At 36.1% G+C, this 26,109-nt stretch overlaps 3 protein-coding genes across 10 annotated transcripts; 1 reads left to right on the plus strand and 2 right to left on the minus strand.

Moving 5' to 3' along the window:
* Positions 1-738: 738 nt before the first annotated feature.
* Positions 739-7,609, minus strand: LOC111806933 (sucrose nonfermenting 4-like protein). 4 transcript variants are annotated; one of them, XM_023692470.1, is made up of 15 exons: positions 7,555-7,592; positions 7,365-7,414; positions 6,864-7,077; positions 6,612-6,699; positions 5,894-6,076; positions 5,419-5,553; positions 5,272-5,331; positions 4,773-4,862; positions 4,376-4,510; positions 3,596-3,740; positions 3,349-3,522; positions 2,350-2,413; positions 2,184-2,253; positions 1,481-1,595; positions 739-1,375 (listed from the first exon to the last, which is right to left on the minus strand). In XM_023692470.1, exons 3-15 carry the CDS (start codon positions 6,986-6,988, stop codon positions 1,284-1,286), a joined length of 1,476 nt encoding a protein of 491 aa, XP_023548238.1. In that variant the 5' UTR covers positions 6,989-7,077; positions 7,365-7,414; positions 7,555-7,592; the 3' UTR covers positions 739-1,283. The 4 variants fall into 4 exon arrangements, with proteins under 4 accessions (XP_023548238.1, XP_023548237.1, XP_023548239.1 ...); XM_023692469.1 differs by having other exon boundaries at positions 7,365-7,607; XM_023692471.1 differs by lacking the exon at positions 3,349-3,522 and having other exon boundaries at positions 7,365-7,608.
* Positions 7,610-9,385: 1,776 nt separating this feature from the next.
* On the plus strand, positions 9,386-16,194 carry LOC111806816. Of its 4 annotated transcripts, none has more exons than XM_023692298.1 (12): positions 9,386-10,042; positions 10,728-10,800; positions 10,900-11,030; positions 11,136-11,498; positions 11,588-12,531; positions 12,689-13,056; positions 13,144-13,626; positions 13,708-14,453; positions 14,550-14,707; positions 15,063-15,223; positions 15,315-15,469; positions 15,559-16,194. In XM_023692298.1, exons 1-12 carry the CDS (start codon positions 9,884-9,886, stop codon positions 15,781-15,783), a joined length of 3,966 nt encoding a protein of 1,321 aa, XP_023548066.1. In that variant the 5' UTR covers positions 9,386-9,883; the 3' UTR covers positions 15,784-16,194. The 4 variants fall into 4 exon arrangements, with proteins under 4 accessions (XP_023548066.1, XP_023548064.1, XP_023548065.1 ...); XM_023692296.1 differs by having other exon boundaries at positions 9,386-9,760; positions 9,861-10,042; positions 13,144-14,453; XM_023692297.1 differs by having other exon boundaries at positions 9,386-9,760; positions 9,879-10,042; positions 13,144-14,453.
* A 4,046-nt stretch (positions 16,195-20,240) lies between these two features.
* On the minus strand, positions 20,241-25,529 carry LOC111806899 (cullin-1). Of its 2 annotated transcripts, none has more exons than XM_023692419.1 (20): positions 25,316-25,529; positions 24,746-24,912; positions 24,551-24,650; positions 24,251-24,436; positions 24,118-24,165; positions 23,820-24,023; positions 23,651-23,728; positions 23,479-23,568; positions 23,244-23,324; positions 23,047-23,109; positions 22,851-22,886; positions 22,680-22,766; positions 22,444-22,593; positions 22,301-22,356; positions 22,085-22,205; positions 21,747-21,908; positions 21,502-21,645; positions 21,212-21,430; positions 20,925-21,092; positions 20,241-20,843 (listed from the first exon to the last, which is right to left on the minus strand). In XM_023692419.1, exons 2-20 carry the CDS (start codon positions 24,883-24,885, stop codon positions 20,742-20,744), a joined length of 2,235 nt encoding a protein of 744 aa, XP_023548187.1. In that variant the 5' UTR covers positions 24,886-24,912; positions 25,316-25,529; the 3' UTR covers positions 20,241-20,741. The 2 variants fall into 2 exon arrangements, with proteins under 2 accessions (XP_023548187.1, XP_023548186.1); XM_023692418.1 differs by having other exon boundaries at positions 24,746-24,929; positions 25,316-25,528.
* Positions 25,530-26,109: the final 580 nt, after the last annotated feature.

A 26,109-nucleotide genomic window follows, 5' to 3' on the forward strand; every position in this document is an offset into this window, starting at 1 on the left:
TTAGGCTTACAATGGATGGAATATTCTGGCGGTTAGCGTTTTACTAATAGTTAAGAAAGTCGAGGCTTTTCTCCCCTCGATGCAGGCTTTCCAACTTGAGAAAAGCAGCCTGCACCAAACTTACACGGCTTACATACGCTGCTCAACATTCTTGAAAAACAATCGAATCAAGGGTCCAGAGGCAAATTAGTCATTCAATCATTCTTGAAAAACAATCGAATCAAGGGTCCATAGGCAAATTAGTCATTCAATCTTATAAACTTGGACCCAAATTAGTCATTCAATCTTATAAACTAATCGAAACAGCAATTGAAAAAGGAAGAGAGACAAACAAGAAGGCATAACCAATCGATAAAGGAACATCAAACCCAACTTTCATTTTTTATTTATTTGTACTAGTATCATACGTGACCAAACGACCTCCCCCTAATTATTAGAACCAAATGTCGATTTGGCTTTCCATCACGGTCACCCTCTAGTTACCAAACAACCAAACATCGAATTAGCTTCAATCGAGATTTCCATAACTTATAGGAACCGACATCAACAACGAGTTCTACATTTAATTACCAGCCGCCTTCTCAATATCGAGCCTTGCCCCACCGTGTAGCCCTCACCATGCAAGGTGCAAATATGGGATGCTAGGAGTCAATTGCCCTTGTTCATTATAAATCTCCACATTACTAAAAGACTTCAAATCCAAATAGAAAAACAAAAAACAAAAAACAAAAAAAAGAATATAAAAGTCAATAACATGCTAATAACAAAAAAGCACAGAATTAATAATTTTCCAAATCCCCTCCCCCAATTGGATTCACAATTTCCCACTGCACAAAGCCTTCTTTTTCTTTTTTTTTTTCTTTCTTCTCTTCAGGTAAGGAAAGAACAGAGCTTGATAACAATCCTGATAATCTACATTAGTAGCAATCAAGGCAAGGCCTTCATAATAAACTGATAAATAATAATAAATGGAAAAGGGGGAGTTGAGAAATTTGAACGCTATTCAAGTCCTCCCTCCCAATTGTACCTTTTTTTTTCTTTTTTCTTTTTTCATTTTTGTACTGTGGCCCTCTCTTTTTTCTCCACTCCACCCTAAAATTCCTTCAAAAGCCAGGCGATGGAAGTGAGAGGCTAAACCCAACCAAATGAAGAAGACAAAGTCCTTCCCCGTCACTAACAACTATGCAGATGGATAGTGTACAATCCTCCTCTACACATCATCTCTTTTGCACAAACCCCCCCTCGGGATCGTCCTTCGTTCTTTATCCTCAATGCTTTTTTGACTAACCAAGCAAGAACTTGAAAACGTCGCTTAGCGAAATAATCCCTTCTACTCGTTTGCTGCCAGCTTCCACGATTACAAGCCGTCGAACACCTGAAAGTTCGTAATTAAGGAATGGGGTTTGCTTCTTCAAAGTTCGATCAAGGCCCCCATGTAATAGAAGAAGAATGAACAAGAGACAGACAGTTATCTATCTACCTGGATTTGCCAAACGATCCATTACTTTATGCAACGAGTCGGATCGCAAACACATCTGACATCGTTGACTTCGTGGCTCGTAAAGAGAGAAAGAATCTTGTCCAAGTTGCAATGCCTGAAAGGAATCAGATACAAGAGCAATGGAAAAAAATCAGATTATTGATTTAATAGCAATACTAACAAGTTACCATCATTTCATTTCACATCGGATTGTAAATAACAGGAGATGATCTGGGTTAGAGATCGATTGCATTAACACGAGCGGGCAATTTAAGAATAACTAGACCTTTTTTCCATAACAATAATTAGCTTGAAATCAACCTTTTGATATTTTTCAGAATGTTATAGGTTTCGTTCCATTGAGTAGTAGAAAGGGAAGAATCCCGACACCGCCCCAAAACTTCTTTTACAAAAAACAAAATAATGATTAAATAAGAAACGGCTATTGACACATGTTATAAGCTTTAGATCCAAGCTAGTTTGGCTGAGCTCTTTTGTATATGTTTCTCCATGAAAGTTCCATTTCTCATTAAAAACACAATAAAAATATTTATACAAAAAGGAAATAAGAACAAAATACGAGAAAAGAAACCTGAGATAAATCCCTACAGCTACTGAAAGAGGATCAAAAGAATTAAAAAAATGTCCTCAACTGATAACATGCATTCGAAATGTGGTGAAAGGGGATGGGGAAGCAAGTTACCTGATGAATGGTCATTTCATCAAGATTAATGTGTGTATAAGCTCTGTCCTTTGCAAGAGCTGTTATATCACTGTAAAAAAATATATATAAACGATATCATAGACATACAGTTTCATTCCAACAAACCGAAATATTAAATATATCGAAAGATGTTGCAGGAAATAACCTTCGGCAATATACATCCAGCAATGAATCGTTGTCGTCAACTATGGGTATCGAACTAACTTGAGCTGCAAGTAGCAGAATGCTATGTCAAATGGAATTGATAAAAAACCAAAACAGAGACAACCTATTTCCTTTCATAGTGTCAATAAACGATCTTAAATAATGACACATCCTCGCCAAATACAACAAAAGAAGCCCTCCAAAAGCCATTGACACACCATTGTTAAAGCAACATCCCAAACGAAAGATCAAATTAAAATTAGAAAGAGAAACAACAGAACTTTTGTGTTTGTACGGTGGGTGGGTGGGGGCTGTTTTCCAAGATATATGATTTTAATAGGTATAACTCGGTGTGAGATTGTCCAGATCTTTCTGCAACTTCAGTTTAACTACTCTTTATGCCAAAATGGAACACTTAAGAGTAACTTCCTTAGCCTGAGTAGAAGCTCTCCTACCCTTCTTATGAAAATCATTTTTACAATGAACACCACTTTTTTGAAGTTAGTATATCCACATAAACCTACTATTAGAGACTATATGTGATCAGTATATCCACATAAACCTACTATTAGAGGCAATATGTGATCTACTCCACACTTATCAGGTCATTCCGGGGAAGAAAGCACACCTATCTACAAAAACAAATATGGTCCATGAGTACGTGAAAGATGCCAATGTAACAGACATAAAAGAGCGCACGCAAACTTAATCAAACTAGCAGGATATTGTAAAGTTATAATCTCTCCATTTGCCATCTAAGTTTGTAATCTAAAACAATTACATAACTTTATCCCCTTCATAATTTGGACTTCATCATTTTGCAGCACTAGATGGGTCATGGGAGTGTTGGATGGCCAAAAAGAAGACCAGATCTGGAAGAAACTTTACTAAGATTCATTTAGTTATCCACAAAAGTAGTCCCTCTTCTTATAAGGAAAGGCTACCGATCTTAATATAACCACTAAAGTAAAACCATCCTACTGGAAGTTGGAGTGCAAACCTTGAATCAGTAAGTTTAACGCTGAGCTAAGGGAAGCACTAGGTCTCAACATAGCTAATGGTCTTCTATTCGATTCTCCAATTTTTGGGACCCATGTTCCAACTGGAATTGCAAAAATTGGCAGTTGGAGCACAGGCAACAGGCTGGAACAATGCCTAAAGTACCTGCAGATACCTGGAAACTAACACCCACTACTTAATATCAGGGGAAGCTCCGTTTTAAAATAAGAAATTTGGAAAACACTTACATTTTAGTATTCCAGAAAGTGAAGAAAGATGCAACAATTGAGGAAACGATCCATCTTCTGCAGATGAATGAATTATGGGAACTGTAGCCACCTGATTTTGCAAGATCTTTAAAGCAACATCTTTCAAATTATCAAACGGTTCAGCCTACATGAGCAACAATAACAACAATGTTAACACAACCTTCTGACAGGTTCGTGCAAAGACCCTCTCAAAATTTTAAATAAAAAACAATTTCAGAAAACAACTTAAAGGGAGATTACATCAGAGTAAACAGTGCAATTTCACCTTTAATCATACATCGGAGGTGCATATGGACTATGACATTAGCTAACGGAATTTTCAGCTTAAATTAATAATTCAAAGTACGAAAATGCTTTGACTAAAATTCAGGAAATCAGGCCACTTAAACACGACGCTAAAGCAGTTCAACTCTCTGATATCTAAAATTAGGAACTTCCTAGAAATCTATGTAATTGTGGTTCAAAAGTTCTGTGCTCTGTCCAAAAGAAAGTCAAAACCTTTGATATAAGAGTATAAATGACAAGGTCACGATATCACATTTCATCTAAGGAATGAGTTACATATTTAAAGAATTTGTTAATTGGTAACCCAAGTGAAGAATTTGGAAAAGTTATGATGGAGATATAAGAAAGTAACAATTGGTTTTTCTTCGGTTATTACTATCAATCAAAATTCTGGAAGAGTTAGGTCACAGTAGCATCAATTGATTCCAAAAAGACTACATGCAAAGATTCAAAGGTGCCACATATTACACTCACGTGAATGAACTGTCTTGACAAGAATCTTCCTTGCCCATCCACTCGACCATTCAAATATGCTTTGCCCTCTTTCCAAGCAGATATAGTATGTGTTTCAAGCTCCTCCTCTGTCAGGTTTGAGCCACGCTTCCCAAGCTACTATTTGAATTTAAATTAGCATATTTGAAAAGAAAATGAAGAAGTACAAAAGAGAAAGATCAACAATTCCGTAAGCATGTCTATGATGCCCAAACAAAATAAATCAAAACAATAAATCCTGTCAGTGAAATGTTCATGCTGATAACTCGAGAATTTTCAGAAAATCTTCAAAACAAAGATTCAAATATATCATAAGCAATTTGAACGCCAATTAGGGAGAGAGATAAAAATGCAAGGAGAAAATGGCTTCTACACATACTTCTTTTAATATCAAAATAAAATCTGAAGCACTGAGAACTCCAACAAATTGCCCCTTGCTGAAATCCCAAAGAGGAGCTGTTGGGATACCCTGTAAAGAGTTAATAAAGACAAGGTATAAATCCAGATCTCTTGAGCACCAAACCATAAATCAATAGGTGATAAAAAAGATAACAAGAAATGTTCAAGAGATCTGTACAAACATAGACTAACTTCTAACATATAACTTGTTACTTAAAAGATCAAATCAAAGAACATGCAACCATCCCTCCCAACCAAATTTCAACATGGGAATTTCTAAAGCACTTTTTCCAACTCAACCTATGGATCATAATGAAATGTATTTTTTAGGTCTCCAAAAAGCAGAAAGGATAAAATACCACAGAAAGGCCAAAAAGGGAAAGATTTTATTTTATCCTTCAAGCACAGATATTAACAGTTGTATGAGTTCTCGACTAGCCAAACGGAGGGGACGTGAGGGAAGGAGAAAAAAGACATGCCTGCTCATGCAATATATGAAAAGCTTGCTTCACAGGTAAGTCAATGTCCAAAGCAACAACCTGTAACATAATTGTACTCTCATTAAAGGATAAAACAAATCAAAAAAATGTTATCAAACAAAAGTTTAGAAGATAGAGAATCCAAACCTTGCCCGACTCCGGGAGCAACTCGTAAACAGTATGTGTGGACAAGAATGCAGATATGCGGTGACGGGAGCACTGCAGATCAGCCTCTGATATACTATGCACAGCCTCTGACAATCGTCCATCATTTATTCGGACCTGGATGATAACAAGAATTTCAATTAGCTGATACAAGGAACAGTGAGAGTGTAACAGAAATCCCAGTAGATAAAAGTAAGATTCATCAATAACCTAATCCGTAAGTACGGCAGAGAAATAACTCATATAGAAACTACTACTATCCTAGAGTGCAATAAAAGGAAAATAAATCGCTAGCTGGAAATAAAAGGCTCGAGCCGGAAATAGTAATTGTGCATTTTCATCAATTGATTAAAACCATAGATCAAACAGTTAAATAAAAACCACAATTCTCGACTTCCTTTACTCTATGGCATAAAGAATACAATGAAACGAGCAATAATGTATAAATTATTCTAACCAAGCGACGGAAGGCATCATTATCCACATCCATGCTAGATCCAGGGGCCATCTCTGGATTGGCAAGTGGAGCAGCATAACTAGGCTCTGTAGCCAAGAGAACAGTGTTTACAACCCCATATTCACCAGAAATACAAGTCTGCTGCTCATCGTGCCGCCATTCTCCATCAACAAAAAATTTATACTGCATGCAAGAGAACCCTTGTGCGCACATTAGTATAACAAAACTACATAAATTTCTTTAAAAAATCAATGGCTCAGCAAACAATTTCTCATTGTTGGAGTACATAGTAAAGCAAATTGGAAATAATAAGAAAAATGGCATCGCAATCAATAATAGCTGTGCATATGAGATGAATATGGATAAAAAGATGGATAATATTACGTAGTATAACGAGAAACAACGAATGGAAAAAATCGTTTTTGAAAAACACATGCACAGTGCAGCTTATTATAGTTCCTTCCTTCACATTCTGACCTTGATCTACTTCCGCCATTTACATAAGATTGTCAGAGAAGCCAAAATAACTGTAATTCAGCTTAATCTAATTCTTTCAGGAAGCCAAGTTTCCTCGAGAAACACCAGCTTCACCCAAGCAGAACAACTAATATTCGATGCTTAGTAGATTAACATCTAAGATTATAGCAAAATTACGCAGAATCCAGCTAAAAATGACATGAACAATTTAAAATGTTACATTCAACCACCACAATCTGACCTGGTGATATCCAGGGGTTAAGCTGTAAATAGCCTGAAAAACAGTAGGACAGCCCTCCATAGGCGTCATAGGAAGAAGCTCCGACCACCTTCATCAAAAATACAATTAAAGTTTACTAAAATCGTTTACAGCATAATTCATACATGCATGTTGTTGAAATAGAAAATTCAAACGTAGTTGATGCGTTCCGCAACCATAGCACGTGCAGGAAAGTACCGAAAGTACAAAAGACCATGAAGTCCCGAACATCACCTGGTAAAAGAACCGCTGAGAAATACACTTCTTCCCCCATACGGCCAGACAAACCGCATTGGGATTAACAACGTTCCTGCATTTCTAGCTGTGTCCCGCACAGTATCCATACTGGAAGCAAACATCCGCCGCTCAATCGATGAGAGAATTCCCCAAATGTAGTCTTCAGGCAATGAAACTTCTACCGCGTCCCATGAATTTAAACCACAATACACTGTAAAATCAATTCGAGCAAATTACGCTACAATATGGAAATCTACAAATCTGACATCTCATAACTTGTTCATCCTCAAAACGACCGAGCTAGACTCAACTCAAAAGAAATTCGTCAAGCGTGGAAGACAAAAGTAAAAAGGAACCGAATAAACCAGATTATTCTACAACAGACTTCGGCAATCAAAAATCACAAGTTCTAGCTGCCATTGCCTGCGTAGAAGAGCGGAATTGTACACAACAAGAAGAAAAAAAACTAGCCCTAGATTAACTGGAGCAAGAACCCACCAAAATATGAAGCAAAACACCTTCGAATTTGAACCGCATGCAAATGCGAACTGGAAAACAAAAATTCGTAACCCTAAATCCAATCAGAAATTTTTAAAACCCAAAGAAAAAACAGAAAAATTTAGATGAAGACAATATAGAGAGTGGGTGAGAGAATCGAAATGGAGAAGCGATATGATCGGAATCTAACTTCGAACCCTAGAACAGAGAAGCGGGTTTGATAGAGATGTAGAGAGGGAGAAATAATAATATAAATAAACTATATTTAAAAACAATAATAATTTTAATTAAATATTTATTTATTTATTTTTTAAAAAGTTCGAAAGCATGATTTACCGCGTGTCGACGGCCTAAACCGGTGAAAGGTAACGGGTTTCGCTGTCAATTTTTTGTTAATAATTAAAGAAAATTATGTTTTTATAATTATTTGAGACATTTTCTTAATTAAAGAATATTCTTCCTATTAAATAAAGCTAAAATATTAAGAATAAATTGATATAAATTAAAATTTAAGGGATAAATTGTCGATTTTACCAAAAAAAAAAAAAAAAACTCGGGACTAAAACATTTTTTTTAACCGAAACAATTTGTGTCCCCATGTCGTGACATCTTTCTCAAGACACGTGATAGTGACATCGCTCAAACCCCTGTAACACAATGTTCTAGGTAAGATTAAATCGTGTTACGTATAGATTTGATTCATCGTACCAGTTATAATAGACAAGTAACTCGATCCCTAAAACACGATGCTAGTTATAATAAGGACAACGTGTGAAATCCTACATCGGTTGGAGAGTGGAACGAAGCATTTCTTATAAGGGTGTGGAAACCTCTCCCTAGCATACATGTTTTAAAACGCTGGCGGTGATATCTAACAAGCTAAAGCGAGCAAGAAATATTAGTGGGGGGTTTGGGCTTGAGCTGATACACAACGACATTTTATGTATCGCATAACCTCTTGTAATACTCAAGTAAGAGAGAGGTGTATGAATAAACCGATACCATGTTCGAATGAAAAAGCGTCTTTAGGTATGGTCATGTAGTACGGGATACAGGAGAATGTTAGGGTAACGGAGTCTCGAATCAAACTAAGACGCGTGATAAAAATTTAACATGTAACATGCACGTCTTTGAATTTTACTGTCAAAGTCAAATAGGAAAGAGACGTTATAATGTGATAATTGAAGTTTTGAGAGTGATTTGGTTTAGTTATTAGTTAAAAAAAAACGGACGTTTTCACTCATTGTCAACGTCTATTAAATTGGTCGTTATTTATGGTTACTGAAAACATGAGTGGACACGTTTCATCAACCAATATATCATTTCCGATTGATTCAATACTCTAACGTATTTGTATAAACGACAAAACTAATTACTACACGATTTTAAAACCGAACGATCTCAATCAATTACATACCTAAATTAGATGATCGTTCAATCTATCTATAGATTGATTCTACGTTACCGTAGAATGACGACACTGAATCCAGTAAACTTTAACCGTTTTTCAAAATCAATAATTAAATTTAAGAATAATTTTAAATACAATAAATATATATATCAAAACGAGTACTTTTACTTAAATTCATTAGAGCAACAATATTACGAAAGTATTTCATAAATAAAAATATAATATAATGTCGAACATAATTTATAAAAACTCAAATTTATTCATAAAATTTTTAGAGAAAAATGATTTTTTTTTTGAAATTTATGAATTTTGACATTTAAATTGGGTTTATGAACTTTGTTTTAAATTAGTGAATAAATTTAAAAAAATTGAGGCAAAAATGGAAAGAATTATTTAAATTTATAGTATAATTTAATAAAATTAAAAAATGAAAGGAAAAATTGATACAGCCCCATAATATTTAAAAAAAAAAAAAAATTAGGGTTAAAATAAAACCCTAAATTTATTGTACCAAATTACCATTAAAAGAATATATTTTTGGAAATTATAAGAAATAAAATTATTAATGAAAGAAATAACAATGCCACGCGGTAATAGGCCACTCGTCGTCTCCGAGTAGCAGCAGAATTAAGCCCACACTCGGAGAGAGAGAGGGAGAGAGAGAAAGGGCGGAGAAATTTTCGGCGGAAATAACATGTTCATCAGACGGCCGACGGAAAAATTTTGATTTAGGAACCCAGAAGGGAATCAGAATAATATAAGAACTTGAAAATCTAGGATTAAACCCCGGCAAATCCAAACCCCAGTGCTTGTTCGTTCCTACGATCATCGATTTTTCGTTTCAGAAGCGGGAAATTAGTTCGAGCTTCCTTCAAAAGCCCGATCGAACCTTTTTGGCTTCAATTTCTTCGGGGTTTTTGAAGATTACTCGAACATCATCGACAGTACGATGGCCTTGGGCGATCGTCCTGTTCAAGAGGATTCGGTATGGATTCTGCTTCTCTGAAGAAGGGTTTCTGTTCTGTTTTTGGTGCGAGAGAAGTGGTTCGCTAAATCTGTGTTTTATTGTTCTTGGTTCTTATTAGAATGATACTGGATTTTAGGGAAGATGATTATTGGAACTAGGGTTTTGGGTTCACATTTAATGGTGGGCTCTGTGGAGCCGATGATTATTGGGGATTGCATTGACATGGAAGAAGGCGAAGCTTCTTGCTATCACAAGGAAAATGGCGGTGATATTGACCCTGATATTGCTCTCTCTTACATTGTAAGCCCATTTTTCTTCAAAAATTCATTGCCGGATTGTGACAAAAATCAATGTAAACTAAATTACTTCAAAGTTCATGGGGAGTTTTTGTTTTCTCCCAAAATTTTAATATTTTTGGCTTATTGGTTGAGGGTTAAAATATTTAACTAAACTCATTAAGTATTGCTAAACATAATTGAATGAATTGAAACATAATTGCCACTTGAACAGAAGTTCTAAGATAGATTTTTGTGTTCAATACTTTAGTAATAGTTCATATTGTCACGACTCGAACTTTTGCGTTTTGAAGAACGAGATGAATTGATATCATTCTTCTCGTCGAGGCGTAGGGACTTTAAGTCTTAGCGTGTTTGCTTAAGGGTGTGAGTTTCTTGTGATTTAAAGGAGGTGTAAGTCTCCATAGTCGTTTAAAATGTTGTCGTTATGTTTGAGTTCGATTGATGTAGAGAACATGAGGAACAAAGTAAAGTGAACTTATGGAAAACAATGGAACTTTGAAATGAAATGAAATGGAACTCGAAATTGTATGACATTATGAGTTTTGTTTGCTTGAAAATAATCCCTAAATGGAAGAACTTTGGCACTTTTATTGTGTTTGTTGCTTAGAAAAAGAAGTTAAATTGTGTTTGTTTGTTTGTTTACTGCTCATGTGAACTAACTAGACATCCCATTATTATATTTCTAGGATGAGAAGATCGAGCGTTTTCTTGGTCATTTCCAAAAGGACTTCGAAGGTGGAGTTTCAGCCGAAAAGTTAGGTGAGTTGCCATGTTTTCATATTCATACACCACAAACTGTCAGGTTGACACAAACCGAGGTTTTCAAATAACGATAGATCGTTTTCAATTTGTTATTAGGTGCAAAGTATGGTGGTTATGGCTCATTTTTGCCTACGTACGAACGTGCTCCATCCATTTTGCCACACAATATAAATCAACAAAGCGACTGCAATGCAGCAGCACCAACTCCAGCTAATGTGCCCTTGGAGGTATATGAGTGCTGTTCCAGTTATTTTCGCCGTTGTGTGTGAAAAAATATAATGAATGATGTAACTAATCGTTGTATGGCTGTGTACGTGCATGGTTCTTCACAGAATCCAAAAGCTCCGCCGCCGAAGAGGTCGGAAGCTATTGTTTGCAATGCTATTTCCTCTCACAATAAAAGGGCAACTTCTGGGAGGGTAGATTCGTGCTTACCTGCTACTAGAGTTACTAATAGCTACCCCTCGAAAGAGGAAGCCACGGGCAGATTAGGCAGTCCAATGAGCAACAGATCGCTTAAATTTCGACTCAAAGTTGGTTCCGACAGCACTGCATTGAAAAATGCAGCGATATACAGTGGCCTTGGACTCGATGACTCTCCATTGTCATCATCGGAAAACAGCTCCGACGTTAGTGAAGGGATGCTGCCCATTTCTCAAAGTTCACCAGACGAGTCTCCGACTAAGATAATTCAGGTGACGGTTCTTCTGATTTTCTAATTTTTCAGTTCAAACTGCATCCATAGGCTTACCGCTCGCTCGCTCTCTCTATCTCCTTTGAACAGGCAATGACTTCTTTCCCAGTGCCTCATGGAGCATTGATATCACCTCTTCATGATAGCCTACTCGGGCTGTCGAGAAAGGAAAAACCAATACGAGAAACCAAACCCGTGCTTTCCCTTGAGGATAAAAAAGATGGTTTGGCCAAGCTTGCCAGTGGGACAATTTTAAAGCAAAACGACAGTACATTGGTTAAGAAGAAGAAAAAGGAGACGGGGCATAAAGAACGGCAGGTCAATCCTAAGAATGAAGTTTATGCTTCTCGTTGCGAGGAGAAGACGACTCTAACTCTCGTAAATGGAAAATCAGAAAACGAGGCTTTTGTAAGCAAGGATTTACTCTCTAATGAGTTGCAATGCAAACCCGGTTCCGAGGTTACTAAGTCCAATGCGTACTTAGACCCACAAAAGAAGAAGCTTTCTCGTAAACCTACGCTACATGAAACGGACAAAGACAAAGCATCGATTAAGAAAGAAAAGCCCGGAATTGTTGGCGAGAAGAATTTGAAAGTTATACAGACTGCTGGTGGGAAAATAGCTGGTTCATTTGAGGAAGGCTTCAAGAATAGAAGTGAAGCATTCAAAGGTAGAAAGGACACTGATTCTGACACTCCAGAATCTGAAAATAGAAAGCACAGGTTAAAACTACACAGCAATGAGAAAGTAGGAACAAACAATGGGGATTCTTTTAACCGCACGGGGTTAGATGAAAACCGTAAAAGTAAGGATGTAATTGAAAGGGCCTCCGGTGACATACGGAGGCTCGACGGCCTATATGACAGTGGAATCAAATCGTCTAAATCCTTGAAGGTGGTCGAACCAGCAGCAGGGGTGGCTCCTGTGGATGAATGGGTGTGCTGTGACATTTGTCAGAAATGGCGCCTTCTGCCCTTCGGGACAAAACCCGATCAACTTCCTGATAAATGGTTATGTAGCATGCTCAATTGGCTGTAAGTTTGTTTCTCTTTGAATAACTTAAGTCAATGCCGATTCCGTGTTTAAAACTTTAATCATTGTCTCATCGATGTCTTCTAATTCCATGATTTTCATATTTGAGAGTTCCGCACGTGTTATACTACCAATTCATTTTCTATTGTAATTATGCAGGCCCGGGATGAACCGGTGTGACATTAGTGAGCAGGAGACGACGGAAAAGCTTTATGCTTTGTACCAGCTACCATTGCCTGAGAGTGGAAATGCTTTGCAGGGCCATGGCAATGGACTAATAGCAGGTGATACTTCAAATGAGGGAAAAAGGAAAGAAATACAAAATCCAGTTAGCAGAAATGGCCCTACTCTTCCAAAGAGTTCTTTGAAAGATCCGCTGCTGGAGTCGAGGAAAAAACGAAGTCTTTATGGCTCAAGTAACGTTCCAAATCAGTTGAAAAATTCAACGGATCGATCTTCTAGTGACCTGCACAACTCGGTAGAGGGAAAGAACCGAGGTAAACTAAAAGAAAAATCGACCGAAAAAGGTGAGTTGTTCATGAAAAGTTAAATTTTCGATCTTTTCTAGTAGATTGGATCTTCTTCTGATCCTTGTTCTTCGTCTACTGCTGCAGCTAATTGCGACGTATTGAAAAGGAAGAACAAGAGACCGGAAGGCGTGCGCTCTGTCGACAGTCATCAAGACTTCAATATGGAGCTCGGAAAATTGGGTTGTAGTTCGAATTCTGGCTTGACAAATATGGAAGGTGGGGAAGGTATGTTAAAGAAGCACAACAAATCGAACACTGAGAATAAAATGCAAATTTCATTGAAGAAACGTGGAGAAACAGCTGAGATCACAAAGAAAAGGAAAGTGAAGGATTGGCAGGATGATCAAAATTCTCATAACAGTGCACTACTCCATGAACCCGTGCGTTCGAAGGAAGAAAGTTGTGAAAGGTCGAAGAAGAAAAAGAGGTTTGATCGTGTCGAAGAAATCAGCCATGATAAGGATAACGAGCCGAAAATGCAAAATAAGAAGAATTTTGCTAAACAAACGTCAGTCGGTAAGGAGTTACTGAAGAGAAATTTAGTTGCTCGACAAGTATCAGCGGCAGGTAACTCTAGCTCTTCAAATGTTTCTCAATCTCATTTAACTAAAGCCAAATTTGGCGTGAAAGTATCTCCTGCTGAATCAGTTTCGTCGTTGCCGATGAGGACATCTGGCCTCGATCAATTTCAAGGAGAAAAAGAGGAGATTACCTCTAATATTCATACCGACTCTCGTAAAGTTACACCGGCGTTTGACATTGGGGTTAAGGATACTGCTCTCGACACAAACAGCAAGAAAATCAAAGCTTCTTCTGTCGTTCGACGCCATGTCGTTACTGCTGATGTTAATGCTGTTAAGGATCCTAGGTTGAGCAAGCCCAGCAACAAGAAACGCAAGAAAGAGAACATACATATTGCTGGTGAAGGACTGGAAGCCCCTCAAAAACTCAAGGGTCACGACGCCGAAGACCAGAGATCGGGTGCTTTACTTCAATCAAATAAAGCAGTTAAACTTCAGACAAAGCTAAGTCGGGATTCCGAAGCGGGAAATAAAGGTGGTCCGAGAACAGTAGAAACAAGGGATGGAAAATCAAAATGCTCCTCTTCTGGAGGTGAATGCAAAGAACCGTCACGTCTCGGTGGTGATCCTTTACGAGTTTCTATTAGAGCAGGCGATTCTCATCAGCTTATTACCGATGCTTCTAAAAGTGGTGATGCAGTCGAGTTGAAGACAATAAAGAATGAACTTAACCACGGATATCAAAAACCCGATCTGCCAGGATCTAGAGATGTTAATGCTTCAAATCTCGACAGAACGAAATTCTCGAATCAGACTGCTTGTAATACATTGAAAGAAGCCAAAAAACTCAGAGACAATGCAGATCACTTCAAGGTTCGTTCATGTCTGCAAATCTCTTTGAACGTTGTCGTTTAAATCGAACTGGTCGTATCGAATTCTTACTCACTTCGTTTGCTTGTGTATTCTTAGAGTTCTGGATTCACTTTTGAAAGTAATGAGCTTTACTTTCAATCTGCTCTGAAGTATCTTCATGGAGCATTCCTTCTAGAGACACTTGATAATACGAGTGGCAAGCCTGGTGATGTTTCTCCCATTCAATTCTATGGCATTACAGCTGAATTGTGCGAGTAAGTAAAAGTCTCTTACAAGTAATTGATAGCTCGTGTTCGTTTTACGGTGATTTTGTTCTTACAACCATTTGAAATGATGCTAACTCGTGAGCCACTCGAGCACACATGGCGACTTTTAAAGCCGGAGATAAGTGTTTCGTAAACGAAACATTGTTTTGTACCTGAAATGGAGAATCGGGCCACGTACTTCAGCTCGACCGTTCACCGTGGTGGCTTAAAACAAACCATTTCCATTCTTCATCAAAACTTTTAGACACCCTTTTTGCAACGAGTTTCTTGGTTGTTGTTCGTTTATGTTTCGTGTTGATGACTAGTACCTCATTTTAATCTTTAAACGTGCTCTCGTTCTCAGGATCTGTGCTCTTGAATTTGAATGTCGCCAAGAAATGGCTGCAGCTGCTTTGGCTTTTAAATGTATCGAAGTAGCTTATTTGAGGATCGTTTACCATAGACATTCAAGTGTCGATGGAGATCGCCTCGAGATGCACTCGTTGTTCCGTACAATTGTTCAAGGTAATGGGAAAAAGTGATATTCATTCTTGTTGAACTTCATTGGCTTATTGAAACTCTTCATGTGATGCTCTTTCAATGAATCCTTTCTTAGGCGAATCTCCGTCTTCTTCGATATCCGATGTCGATAACTTAAGTAATCAAGGAGCTATGGATAAGGCGACTTTTGACAAGGGCAGTTCCCGAGGTGCGGGTAATCACATCTGGAATGCTGCAAACTGCGCGAGTTTTGCTCGGGTCCTCGACTTTGTAAGTGTTCCCATTTCTACCTAAAACAACAGAAGTTAGTGTTAATCCTGCTGTGTTCTAAATGGCATCGGGATCATTCCGTGTTGCAGGCGCGGGATATGAATTCAGCTATGGAGGCGTCGAGAAAATCTCGAAACGCGTTTGTGGCAGCTACTACGACATGTGGGAGCGAAGGAAAACATGTGGACTATGTTGTTGAATCAGTTAAAAAGGTGATTGATTTCAGCTTCCAAGAAGTGGAGGAGCTCGTGCAGTTGGTTCGAGTCGCTACACAGATAATAACCCGCTCGGGTTTTCGCAGTGGTAGAGAGTAGTAGAGGGTGAAACTTGTAAATAGATGTTATTTTTGTTGGATTATTATTGTTCCTTCCTTCCTTGAGGTGGTTGATTGATTGATCAGTTGAGAAAGCTCCCTGAAACTGACTGGCAACCTGATGAGAGATTGGTTAGGACCGGTTCCAAACTTACACAGTTAATTACTTACGGTTACTTCTGTACAAAGCGAGATCCATTAGGAAAATCCAAAATGTAATTTTTTTTTTTTTTAATTATTCTGAGCTGAGGTAAAATTTCTCCTTTTTTTTTTTTACCCTCTTGAGGGTCGTCGTCATGTAAAGAAAGGCTTTTGATTGATATCTTAGCTCCTAAAAGTGGAGCTTTTAAGTAAAAAAAAAGGAAAACAATAGGTTGCAGCCCTTTTAGGCCAACCCACATATTCCAAAGCACTTTTTTTTTTTTTCTCTCATGTATGAGTAACACTCCAAGGTTGATAATTTCGAGATTTTGGGTCTTTTTTCCCTCTTATATGAGTAACACTCTAAGGTTGATAATCTCGAGATTTTGGGTGAATTTAATTTTTAGGTTTCTGTCTATTTGGTATGAGCTTTGTTAGGTTTCTGTCTATTTGGTCTGAGCTTTCAAGTTTCGTTTTTGTGCATTTGGTCTGAGCTTTCAAACGTTTTGTTTGTCAATCTTTGTTTGTTTCTGTCTATCTGGTCTGAGCTTTACGTTTTGTTTCTATCTATTTGGTCTACGTTTTGTTTCTGTCTATTTGGTCTGAGCTTTTAAAAGTTTTGTTTGTTTCTGTCTATCTTTGGTCTACGTTTTGTTTCTGTCTATTTGGTCTGAGCTTTTGTTTCTGTCTATCTTTGGTCTACGTTTTGTTTCTGTCTATTTGGTCTGAGCTTTTAAAAGTTTTGTTTGTTTCTGTCTATCTGTCTATTTGGTCCAAGCTTTACGTTTTGTTTCCGTCTATTTGGTCTGAGCTTTACGTTTCGTTTCTGTCTATTTGGTCTGAGCTTTGAAACGTTTTGTTTGTTTTTGTTTATCGTTTTGTTTGTTTCTGCCTATCTGTCTATTTGGTTACAACTTTTGTTTGTTTTTGTTTATCATTTTGTTTGTTTCTGTCTATCTGGTCTGAGCTTTCAAACGATTTGTTTGTTTCTATCTATTTGGTTTGAGTTTTCAAACTCTGTGTTTGTTTCTGTCTATGAGCTTTCAAACGTCTATTTTGCTGATTAAGTCTATAATTTTCTAAATATTTGAAAATTTTGAAAATTAATTAGTCTATAAAATATAAATTTGAATTTTGAAAATTAATTAGTCAATGGAATATAAATTTGAATTAATTAATTTATGACTTATAAATTTAAATTTTAAAAATTAATTAGTCTGAAATATAAATTTAAATTTTATGTCTAGTAAATAGGTAAATCTTTTAAAATATCAGGTGCATGATTTCTATTTTTCTTTTTTCTTTTAATTAAGAACAAATTATAATAAAAAATGTATAACTATTTGGTTTTTGATAAAACAAAATTTTTAAAATTTTCAACTAAAATAAAATGGGTATTAAGAGGGCTTAAAAATTCAATTTTCTAACATATATTTAAATACAAAATTACAAATAAAATGGGTATTGAAAGGGCTTAAAAATTTAATTTTCTAACATATAATACAAGACTTCTCCTTAAATTTGTTCTTTAACTTTTAAAATTTTAAATTTATTTCAATGTATTAACAATTTTCTAATTAATTCATTTTTTAATTCATATTTCTAATTAATTAATTTTTTTTTTAATAAATCTATTCATATCTATTGATGAAAAAAATAATGCGTTTGGAGATGCCGTATCATTAACTTTTTGTTATTTTTTTTTTACCAATTCGTGTGGAATAATTTAATTAAGAATTTATAATTTAAAAAAATTAAAGATAAAATTGAAAATTACCTAACAAAATAAGGATTAATTTTGTATATTTTTTTCAACAAAAAAGGGATTTTAAAGAAATATACATTAAAGCTTATTTAATTTTTTAAAATATAATTGGAAAGTCATTCAAAGATTAATTCTTTTTTATAATATAAAGCTTACTTTGGTAGAAAATTTAACCTTTATTGAAAATATGGTGTTTTCATTGCTTACATTATTTATTCCTCAAAATGGCTATTTTAGATCCAATTTAATAGAATTAGAAGTAATTTAGAATTTAAAAAAAAAAAAAAAAAAAAAATTCAAACAAAAAAAAAACCATATCAGCTGAATTTTGTTTTATCAAAATTGGAAATTTTTTTCAGTTTTTTTTTTTTTTTTTTTTTTAAGAATGAGAAATAGAATATTAGGATCAATGTTGATTGATATTCACAACGTTTTAAATAGGATACAAGCTACCAACTAATACCTCAAAATAAGGAAAATATAAACTAACTAAATATTGAGAATAAAATAAAATATATTACTCATCAAATCATAAAAGAAAAAAATATTAACTGATCACGAATATCTAAGATATATTCTGTAACTAATTATTATAATATATTCTCTAAATATTATATCTTAATAATTTTCATTTTTAAATAAATGTTACTTCAACATAACACCACCGCTCGAGAACCATATAATCCCAATATTTTTTCATTATTTTTGATCTCTCGATATAGCATTGTCTTATGCACACTCGAAACCTAAAATTTGGTATCTGACGGCTTTGATATTTTCTCACTATTTTGATTTTCTCCATATAGTATTGTCTTATGTACACTCCAGACCTAAAATTTGGTATGTGACAGCTCCCATATTTTTCTATTTTAGGACTTTTAACATAGAATTGTTTCAAGTTATCCATACTTAATTTTTGAATTCTTGCTATTGAGCCTTCGAAAAGAACTATCAAGTTTTTATTGATCGTACATGCATATCCTTCGTAAGGTGTTGAGAGAAATGTACCATGAGATCGATTGATGTGCTCATTACAGTTTTTCCATAGATAATTGGCATAAAGATTGATTTAACAATCTTCCGAGAGAGGTGTTTGCAAACAACCGAACATAAATTAGGATCCAATTCTGGTTCAGCTTTCATGAACTCCTTGAGCTCTGCGAGGAAGTACAAATAAACATCTTGGATTTGATTTGGATTATCGGGGGATAGGAAGAGATTTGTTCTCTCTGCCAGGCTCTCATCCAATAAAAAGTAACTCATAATCTGATATGCACTTGATGCAGCGTCTTGTGTAATAGGGACAAAGTCTTTTAAAAACTTCAATTTGTGATTTTGCATTGCATAAATATTGGCAGCAAACTGAAAAGGGCGTTTAGCCAACGTTATGTTTTGATTGTCTTTGTTATTGTTGATAAAATCCACTGCTTCAACCATTGAGTTGAATGACTTAAAATGGAAGAATGTTTCAAAATTTCTCTTATTTAAGTGTGATACCGTTTATTCATATATCCTTTCACTACTCGAACATCACACCACTTTGTCAACATGTTTCTTTAGTGTAAACAAATCATTAAATCATAGTTGCTCTACTAAATAATTGTTGTGATGTGTTCATCCTTTACGATTTATTGATAAGTAAACATTTTCTATACAAGGGATAGTTTTTCATTTTACACGTTAAAGAAATAAATTAATTAGATGAAAATACAAACAAATAGTCAATTATCGAGTTTAAATCCTATGTGGATCCCGAAATTATGAATTTTGTTCTTTTTAGTTTAATTTCCTCAACTTTTGATACATTAGTCCCTAAATTTTCAAAAAAAAAAAAATTATTATGTACATACCACAACTAATTGTTCCTTAGTAAATTCCAACGACTTACTTGTCGACTTCCAGTGGGAGATATAAGTTCTGATGATTGAGTAATATAGAAATCGAGCTCTCTCTTGACTTGCTTAGCGATGAGAGCACCGAAACAAGCAGGGCTATCGTGGACATATACCTAATCCTTGGTAGCGCCTTAGCTAGAGATTTCTTATTTGTACAAATGGGATCACTTCTTATAAAATCGTCCAAAGTTTCGGAAATGATTTTCAAAGTAACTAAAATCATTCTCAATCATGTTTTCAATCATTAAAAGTCATTTTCGATATGTATTCAATGGAGTCATTAATTTCAAGTTTACATAGGGTGTTCACAAAGGCGAAATTCACCATTATTCTCCTCAAATCACGTTTAATCTCGACGAGAACTTTCAGCTACTAGAAGGTATAGCAAATAAGTTACTAAACGTTGGAGTCATACCCAAGGGTAACATGAAAGCAGGTTTGAGACCCAAATCTGACCAATTCTAACTCGCTTCAAAATCGACCAGACTGACCAACCCGACCAACTAAATCGTCAAATTTTGTCCAAAACCGACGATGAACCATCACTCCTGAGATCGACCAGTCTATTTAGAGAGAGAGAGAGAGAGAAGATAAATATAATTGTATCAAAGTAGGGGAAGGAACAATCTATGGAAAGGTTTAAAAAACAAGCAGAACAATAATAAGAGGTTTTCAGAGCCATTTTTTTCCACTTCACCTGATGTTTTGAAGTATTCAAAATAAACACAATAAAAAAGCAACAAAATATACAATTTCAAACTAACATCAACAACACAAGTCCAAAACGACGTCGTAATACACTGACTTACAATGATCCAATGATGATGATGATATGTAATTGGACCATTTCATATAAAAATAACTCAATTCTTACCCCCCCCCCNTCCTTCCTCCTTCCCAAAAGAGTGCACACAACATAACCTATATATAACGGGGGGTTGCTCGCTCGAACCTCGTTCCGATGGCAAAATGTACACAACCCTCCGTCAGCTCCTGGTTTTTTTTAAGATTCCATGGAAAAACGGCACACGAACTACAGAGGCTACAGCCGGGAAGCAACATACAACACAGATCCCGAGCCGCTTACACCACGAGCCTTTCATGCCATCTCGAATTAGCACCAGTCCACCACCCTCGCCCATGGTAATGGCAAGATGATCAAGCCAAGTACCTAAACAAGTGGGGGTTGTCTTTGTCTCTCTCTAAATAGTCACGAGTGATCAGATCTTCGATTCTCTTCTTTATCGCCTTGAAATCAGGCTGCACGAAGTACGTGTTTCAGTAACGATGAAGCGGAGAAAAAAAGAGTCATTTCATGAAACAAAACAAGAGATGTGTAACCTTGAACATACGACCCAGTTGCTCGACGCACTCCATCACTAACTGCTGGTGACCCAGAACTTTCCTACTCTTCATGATACGCACGATCGAGGCATCGATAGCATATCTTCGATCCTTGTCAACATCTTCTATTACTTTCTTTTTCTCATCCACAGGCGGAAGAGGGATCTACACAATAAACAAAAATGAACGACAACACGTTCCTTATGCAAAAACCGGGCCATGCAAATTGTTGGAGAGGAATGTAACAAACAAAATGACAAGAAGATGCATCGACACGAATATACCTTTATTCTCCTCATTTTGTCGGAGAATTTTGCGTTGAACTCAAAATGATCGTTCGGAGAGATGGTTTTCGTATTTGGCTCCTTGTTAAGAATTTTATACTTCGCACACGACAACGAGTGGAGCAGTCTAACAACATCATCGTCACTCAAGTTTAATTGAGTCATGATCTCGGAGTAACTTAGTTTATCCGAGGAATTGAAAAGCAGCAGGGCAGAAGCCTACATTTAACAACAGAATCAGTACCAACAATATTGTTTTAGTGAGAGCCAGAGAAATACAATCTTATCACCTGATAGGTTGTCACGATCAGCTCCATCGTTTTCGGTTCGAATTTTCCGCTGATGTTACAGGTACCCAACGAGTAAATCCACGTAAGTTTTCTGTGCTTGGTTTTTGTTTGATAAAATTCCCTGAAAACTTCAACACACTTTACCTGAACCAGAAAGAACACGTTGTATGATATATCGACGTCCTAAACTATTGCAGTATAATTCCTTCCCGCCCAAAATATAAAGAAGAAAAACCAATGTCTACCATCTCCGCCGGCAGGTTGAGGTCAAAAGACTTGTAGCTTGGCCAAAAACCAGTGGTCAAAACGGTAACGGTCAAGTCGATTCCAGGACTAGCTTGTGGATTATTGCTCAGATATTCCTCAAAACTAGTTTGGTTCTCCCTTGCCAGTGTCAAATCCGTGACCTAATCATATGAATTTAATATTAGCAACTCAATGCTCACAAAGTATTTGACATAACTATCTCGAAAGGTCCGTTATTCGATCCTTTTTTTTGTTATTGTAGAAAAATTATTGCAAAAATGGAGATAATTTAAAATTTTCTAACAAGAAAGAAGTATAGTAGTATATTTATGCTTACCATTCCCTCCATCTTAGAGGTAAACTGACCACCACATTGTTGCTTCAATTTCGTCAGTATACTTCTCTCGTGGTCATCATTCGCACTCTTGTCGAAGAGAAGCCTTCGGGCGAGTTTTTTTCTGCCACCAGTGGGAAAAAAAAAAAAATTAAGTTGCTTATTAAAAAAACACGTGTTCTGTAAAAGTGGCAACTGGCTCAAAGTATGTATACTCACCTATAGAATTCAGCAAACAGATCTTTGTCGCAGATATACGCCAGCAATTTCACGACCTGTATTTTTAACTCGTATGAATTATTTAGTCCCAACACTAAATGAACTTCAAATGAATGATAAATAGAAAAAAAAAAAAAAATTACCTTCTCGAGTGTTTCCTCAATTGCTTCATCACTCAACTTCTCACTCCCACCTTTCTTAAGGATGTTATCACAAAAGGTAGCAAGTAATTCTGCACTAGAACTTCCAGCAACACCCTTATTGCAAAAGACTTCAAAAGCTTCCTTGAGAGCCTACACACGAACGCATTTCAGATATGCGTAGCAATATGCTGATATTATGAATTGCACTGAATGTTACTGAAGGTGAAGTCACATACCTTGTGAAAAAGTGTGTGGTTTTGGAAACAATCATTCACATATGCCAAGTACTTGTCGTGAAGCTCAATCACTTTTCTAACAAAAACCTGAATTCAAACCTCTCTCTCAGCTATGATTCGCAACGGGACTAAGAAAAAGTATAATATAGAAGTTTGAAAGCCAAAAGACACCTGTTCTTGCAGACCAACGATGTCCTTTTTCTCGGCCTAACAAGATAAAAAAGAACAGAGATAAGCAAAGACAATCAGTAAAAAGCTGTCTAAAAATACTATGATTAGTGAAAATAAGTGATCATTCTAAAATGTTGTATATTTTCCAATAAGTGAGCAAAGAAATCAAAAACTTCAAACTAATTGAAATAGAAACCTTCTTGTTACTTGCAGCGTCTTCTGCCTGTTTGACTAATGCTGTTCCTTCAGCAGTGACATGCTGCATAAACAATAAAGAAAAGAATCACTTTAAATAGAAAGTAGTTTGAAAATTGAACATGGGATTGTTTTAACACATAATACCCTTTCAAGCCAAAAAAAAGTAAGAGAGAAGTATAAAGGCTGATTTCCAACCTGCTTAAATATGTTGGAAACTGGGTCCAATCCCTTGGGTATTTTGGAGAAGAGACGGAACATCCTTGACAAATCTTCCACCTAAGAACATTCGCATCGCCCCAAGCCCAAAAGAGTCATAAAAAGGGAAAAGGAGGACAAAAGAAAACAAACGACATCGAGGAAGAACCACAATGAAGTATATATCATTTCAAATATGGGAAAACACATACAAAACATAGTTAATAGTTAGGACCTTGTCATCTCTAAGCAATGCATGGCATCCTGAATGCTCTTTCTCCAGCAGTTGAGTAGCATAAACAGACAATAGTTCATGTTGAACTTTCTACAAGAACAAAAACTAAAAAATAAACGAGGGAGACGTGCATATAGAAAGTGGAAGGATATCACAAGAGATGACCACAAACCTCCAATAACTTTGGCTCGCTACTAGAGTGCAGATAGTGAGAAACTCGGTCCTTTTCTCGTCTCAAGCACTCCTCTGCCTAGAAAATCAATCAAGTCAGTAAGAAACCATCTCTATGTATTAGGAAAATAAACCGATTTTTAAAAAAAAAATAAATAAACAAGAGTTACTTTTAGCATATAATCAGGACAAGAATCTTCTAAGATCCAATTTGATGCCTTCCTAGAGTAGTAAGCAGCAGTATCTTTAAGCATGGCAGCTTCAAAGTCATTTTCATAATAATCCATTTGCCCCATCCCAATCTCCACAAATATATCCAACACGTTCTTCAACAGAGCTCTGTCAATCTGCTCTCCTTCACGTTCTTGATCGATCTGAGTCACAAGACCATAGTTATTAAGCATGTTTAAATCCCAAAGATCATGCTATACAGTTGAAAGAAAAGGAATGGCAGGAAGGGCAAAATACCAATGAAATTACTGCATCCCTCACTTTACTGTTTAGCTCTTTGTACACCTGAGATGAGTAGAGGTTAATATTTAAACAAAAAATTGTGCCTTATAATAATCAAATGAATCTGTTACTCAAAGATGCAGCATACCAATTCACGGAAGCAAGTGAGGCCAACTTCATTGAGAGGTGGAAGTGACCTTCGAGCAATGAAGTATCGATCAAGATAGTGGAAGAAGCGAGAAAGCCACCTCACCATGACTTTATGGTTGGTCCACCTTTTGACCAGTTCTCTCAACATAAATTCGTCATGCTTCTCCCTCAAGGATGGTAAAACCTAAGTTCACCACAATAACAAAAGATAACCTAAGTTCACCACAATATTCTCGAGTTGTTGATAAGCGATATGTATCAGACCGTAATGGATGTCTCAGATGAGCTTGTTTCTCACCATAGAACTGATGTACTCCTCAAACGATTCGCGGTATTTATCATACAGCTGCTGGGAGTAATCATGCGGTGGCTTCTGGGTACACATGTTATATATTGTACTGCATACAAAATTGAGAAGACAACAACCGATCATCACAAGAGTACTGACCGATAATATGCATAAATTTATAGTAGAAACTTCAAGAAATAGTACGTGTAAAGCATCATGTAGTCCTCGGAGCTGAACTGTGGCTCAGGCAATCCTTCCAGAATGTTCTTCAATTTTGTGATTCCCTTCTGCATAAACTCCCATCCTTGCTCCAAGTCAATAGTCTTCCGCTCACCCATTGTCATATCGACAGAAATCTCTTAATCGAAGACCTAATACTCAAACAGACCTACAGATCATAAAACCAGACTTCGATGTTGGCATCTGTGCTAAAGATAGACAGAAAGAAAACCCTAAATCGATAATCCACCCTCTCCATCCAAGAATGAAACAATAATCAAAAGAAATGCAGCGTCTACATTAATATGAACTGTAAAATAGAAGCTCCAGAAATCATAGAGAAGACGAGAATAAACAGGCTCCTACAAAATCTCCGTGTCATTCGTTCTTTATCATACACCTCGTCAACGAAAAATCAGAACACATAAAACAAACAACGAGAACAAAAATTCAAGGCAAAGATAAACAACAACAATCCTAATGATCTAAACGTAGATCCAGAATCACACAAAAAAAACACCATAAAAGGCCATCAACAGAGAAAGAAAAAGGCACCTGAAACGGTCGTCGACGAAACCCTAAGCTACAAGTCGAGAATCAACCCCCTGGAAGATGATGGCAGAGGAAGAGAGAAGACGACGGAGCATCGCCGGAAAAATTCCCGACGGCGAAGAGAAACGAGAATTGCGATAGCGGTCGGGAGAGGGGGAATAAAAAAGACCTCTTGAGGTCCCGTTGGATGGGTTGTGAATGAATGAGCCTCTTCCGTGTAAAGGATTTTTTTTTTTACCAATTTTAATTTTCCTTATTTTAGTCGTGAATTTTTAAATTACTTTTCTTGCAAGAAAGGGCTTCAACTCCGTTTATTTAGATTTTCACCCCTATAGTCTTCAAAATTTGCGGTTGGTGCCATTCTACGTGTGATGGACGTACACGCGTACAAACTGTCAACAATGCAGATAGCTTTCAATCGGGCCAAAATGTAATTATAATCAACTTCAGGGATTAAACTGTAAGACTGCAAAATTACGAGTGAGTAAAATAATTAGCGGTTAATTTAAAATTTTGCCTCCAAAAAAAAACAGATTCTAAATATGGTGTTAGAGATTCAAATAATCAAAACTTAATATTTAATAATTAATAAAATAATTACTCTAATAAAAACTAAATCTCATAATTATTTTCTCAATTATTTATTTCAAAAAAAAATTAAAAACCAAAATTTATTTTTAATATTAACTCGTGGGATCAAACATATTTAAATATTTAACTTTTTAATAGTCCATAATAAATATATTATTTATATTAAAATTTAAAACGTGGATCTTAGTTATTTATATATATTTTAT

The sequence above is a fragment of the Cucurbita pepo genome, chromosome LG12, assembly GCF_002806865.2.
Source record: "Cucurbita pepo subsp. pepo cultivar mu-cu-16 chromosome LG12, ASM280686v2, whole genome shotgun sequence".
Classification (NCBI taxonomy): Eukaryota; Viridiplantae; Streptophyta; class Magnoliopsida; order Cucurbitales; family Cucurbitaceae; genus Cucurbita; species Cucurbita pepo.

Coding starts and splice junctions, on each gene's coding strand:
- LOC111806899 (XM_023692419.1), bottom strand. CDS start 24,885: ATGACAATGGGTGAGCGGAAGACTATTGACTTGGAGCAAGGATGGGAG. Junction 21,093..21,211: donor ACAAAATGAGGAGAATAAAG/GTATATTCGTGT, acceptor TTTATTGTGTAG/ATCCCTCTTCCGCCTGTGGA. Junction 20,844..20,924: donor AACTGGGTCGTATGTTCAAG/GTTACACATCTC, acceptor TACTTCGTGCAG/CCTGATTTCAAGGCGATAAA.
- LOC111806816 (XM_023692295.1), top strand. CDS start 9,884: ATGATTATTGGAACTAGGGTTTTGGGTTCACATTTAATGGTGGGCTCT. Junction 11,499..11,587: donor CTCCGACTAAGATAATTCAG/GTGACGGTTCTT, acceptor TCCTTTGAACAG/GCAATGACTTCTTTCCCAGT. Junction 12,532..12,688: donor TGTAGCATGCTCAATTGGCT/GTAAGTTTGTTT, acceptor GTAATTATGCAG/GCCCGGGATGAACCGGTGTG.
- LOC111806933 (XM_023692469.1), bottom strand. CDS start 6,988: ATGTTTGCTTCCAGTATGGATACTGTGCGGGACACAGCTAGAAATGCA. Junction 6,700..6,863: donor CTCAGCGGTTCTTTTACCAG/GTGATGTTCGGG, acceptor TTTTTGATGAAG/GTGGTCGGAGCTTCTTCCTA. Junction 4,863..5,271: donor TTCATATATTGCATGAGCAG/GCATGTCTTTTT, acceptor AACTCTTTACAG/GGTATCCCAACAGCTCCTCT.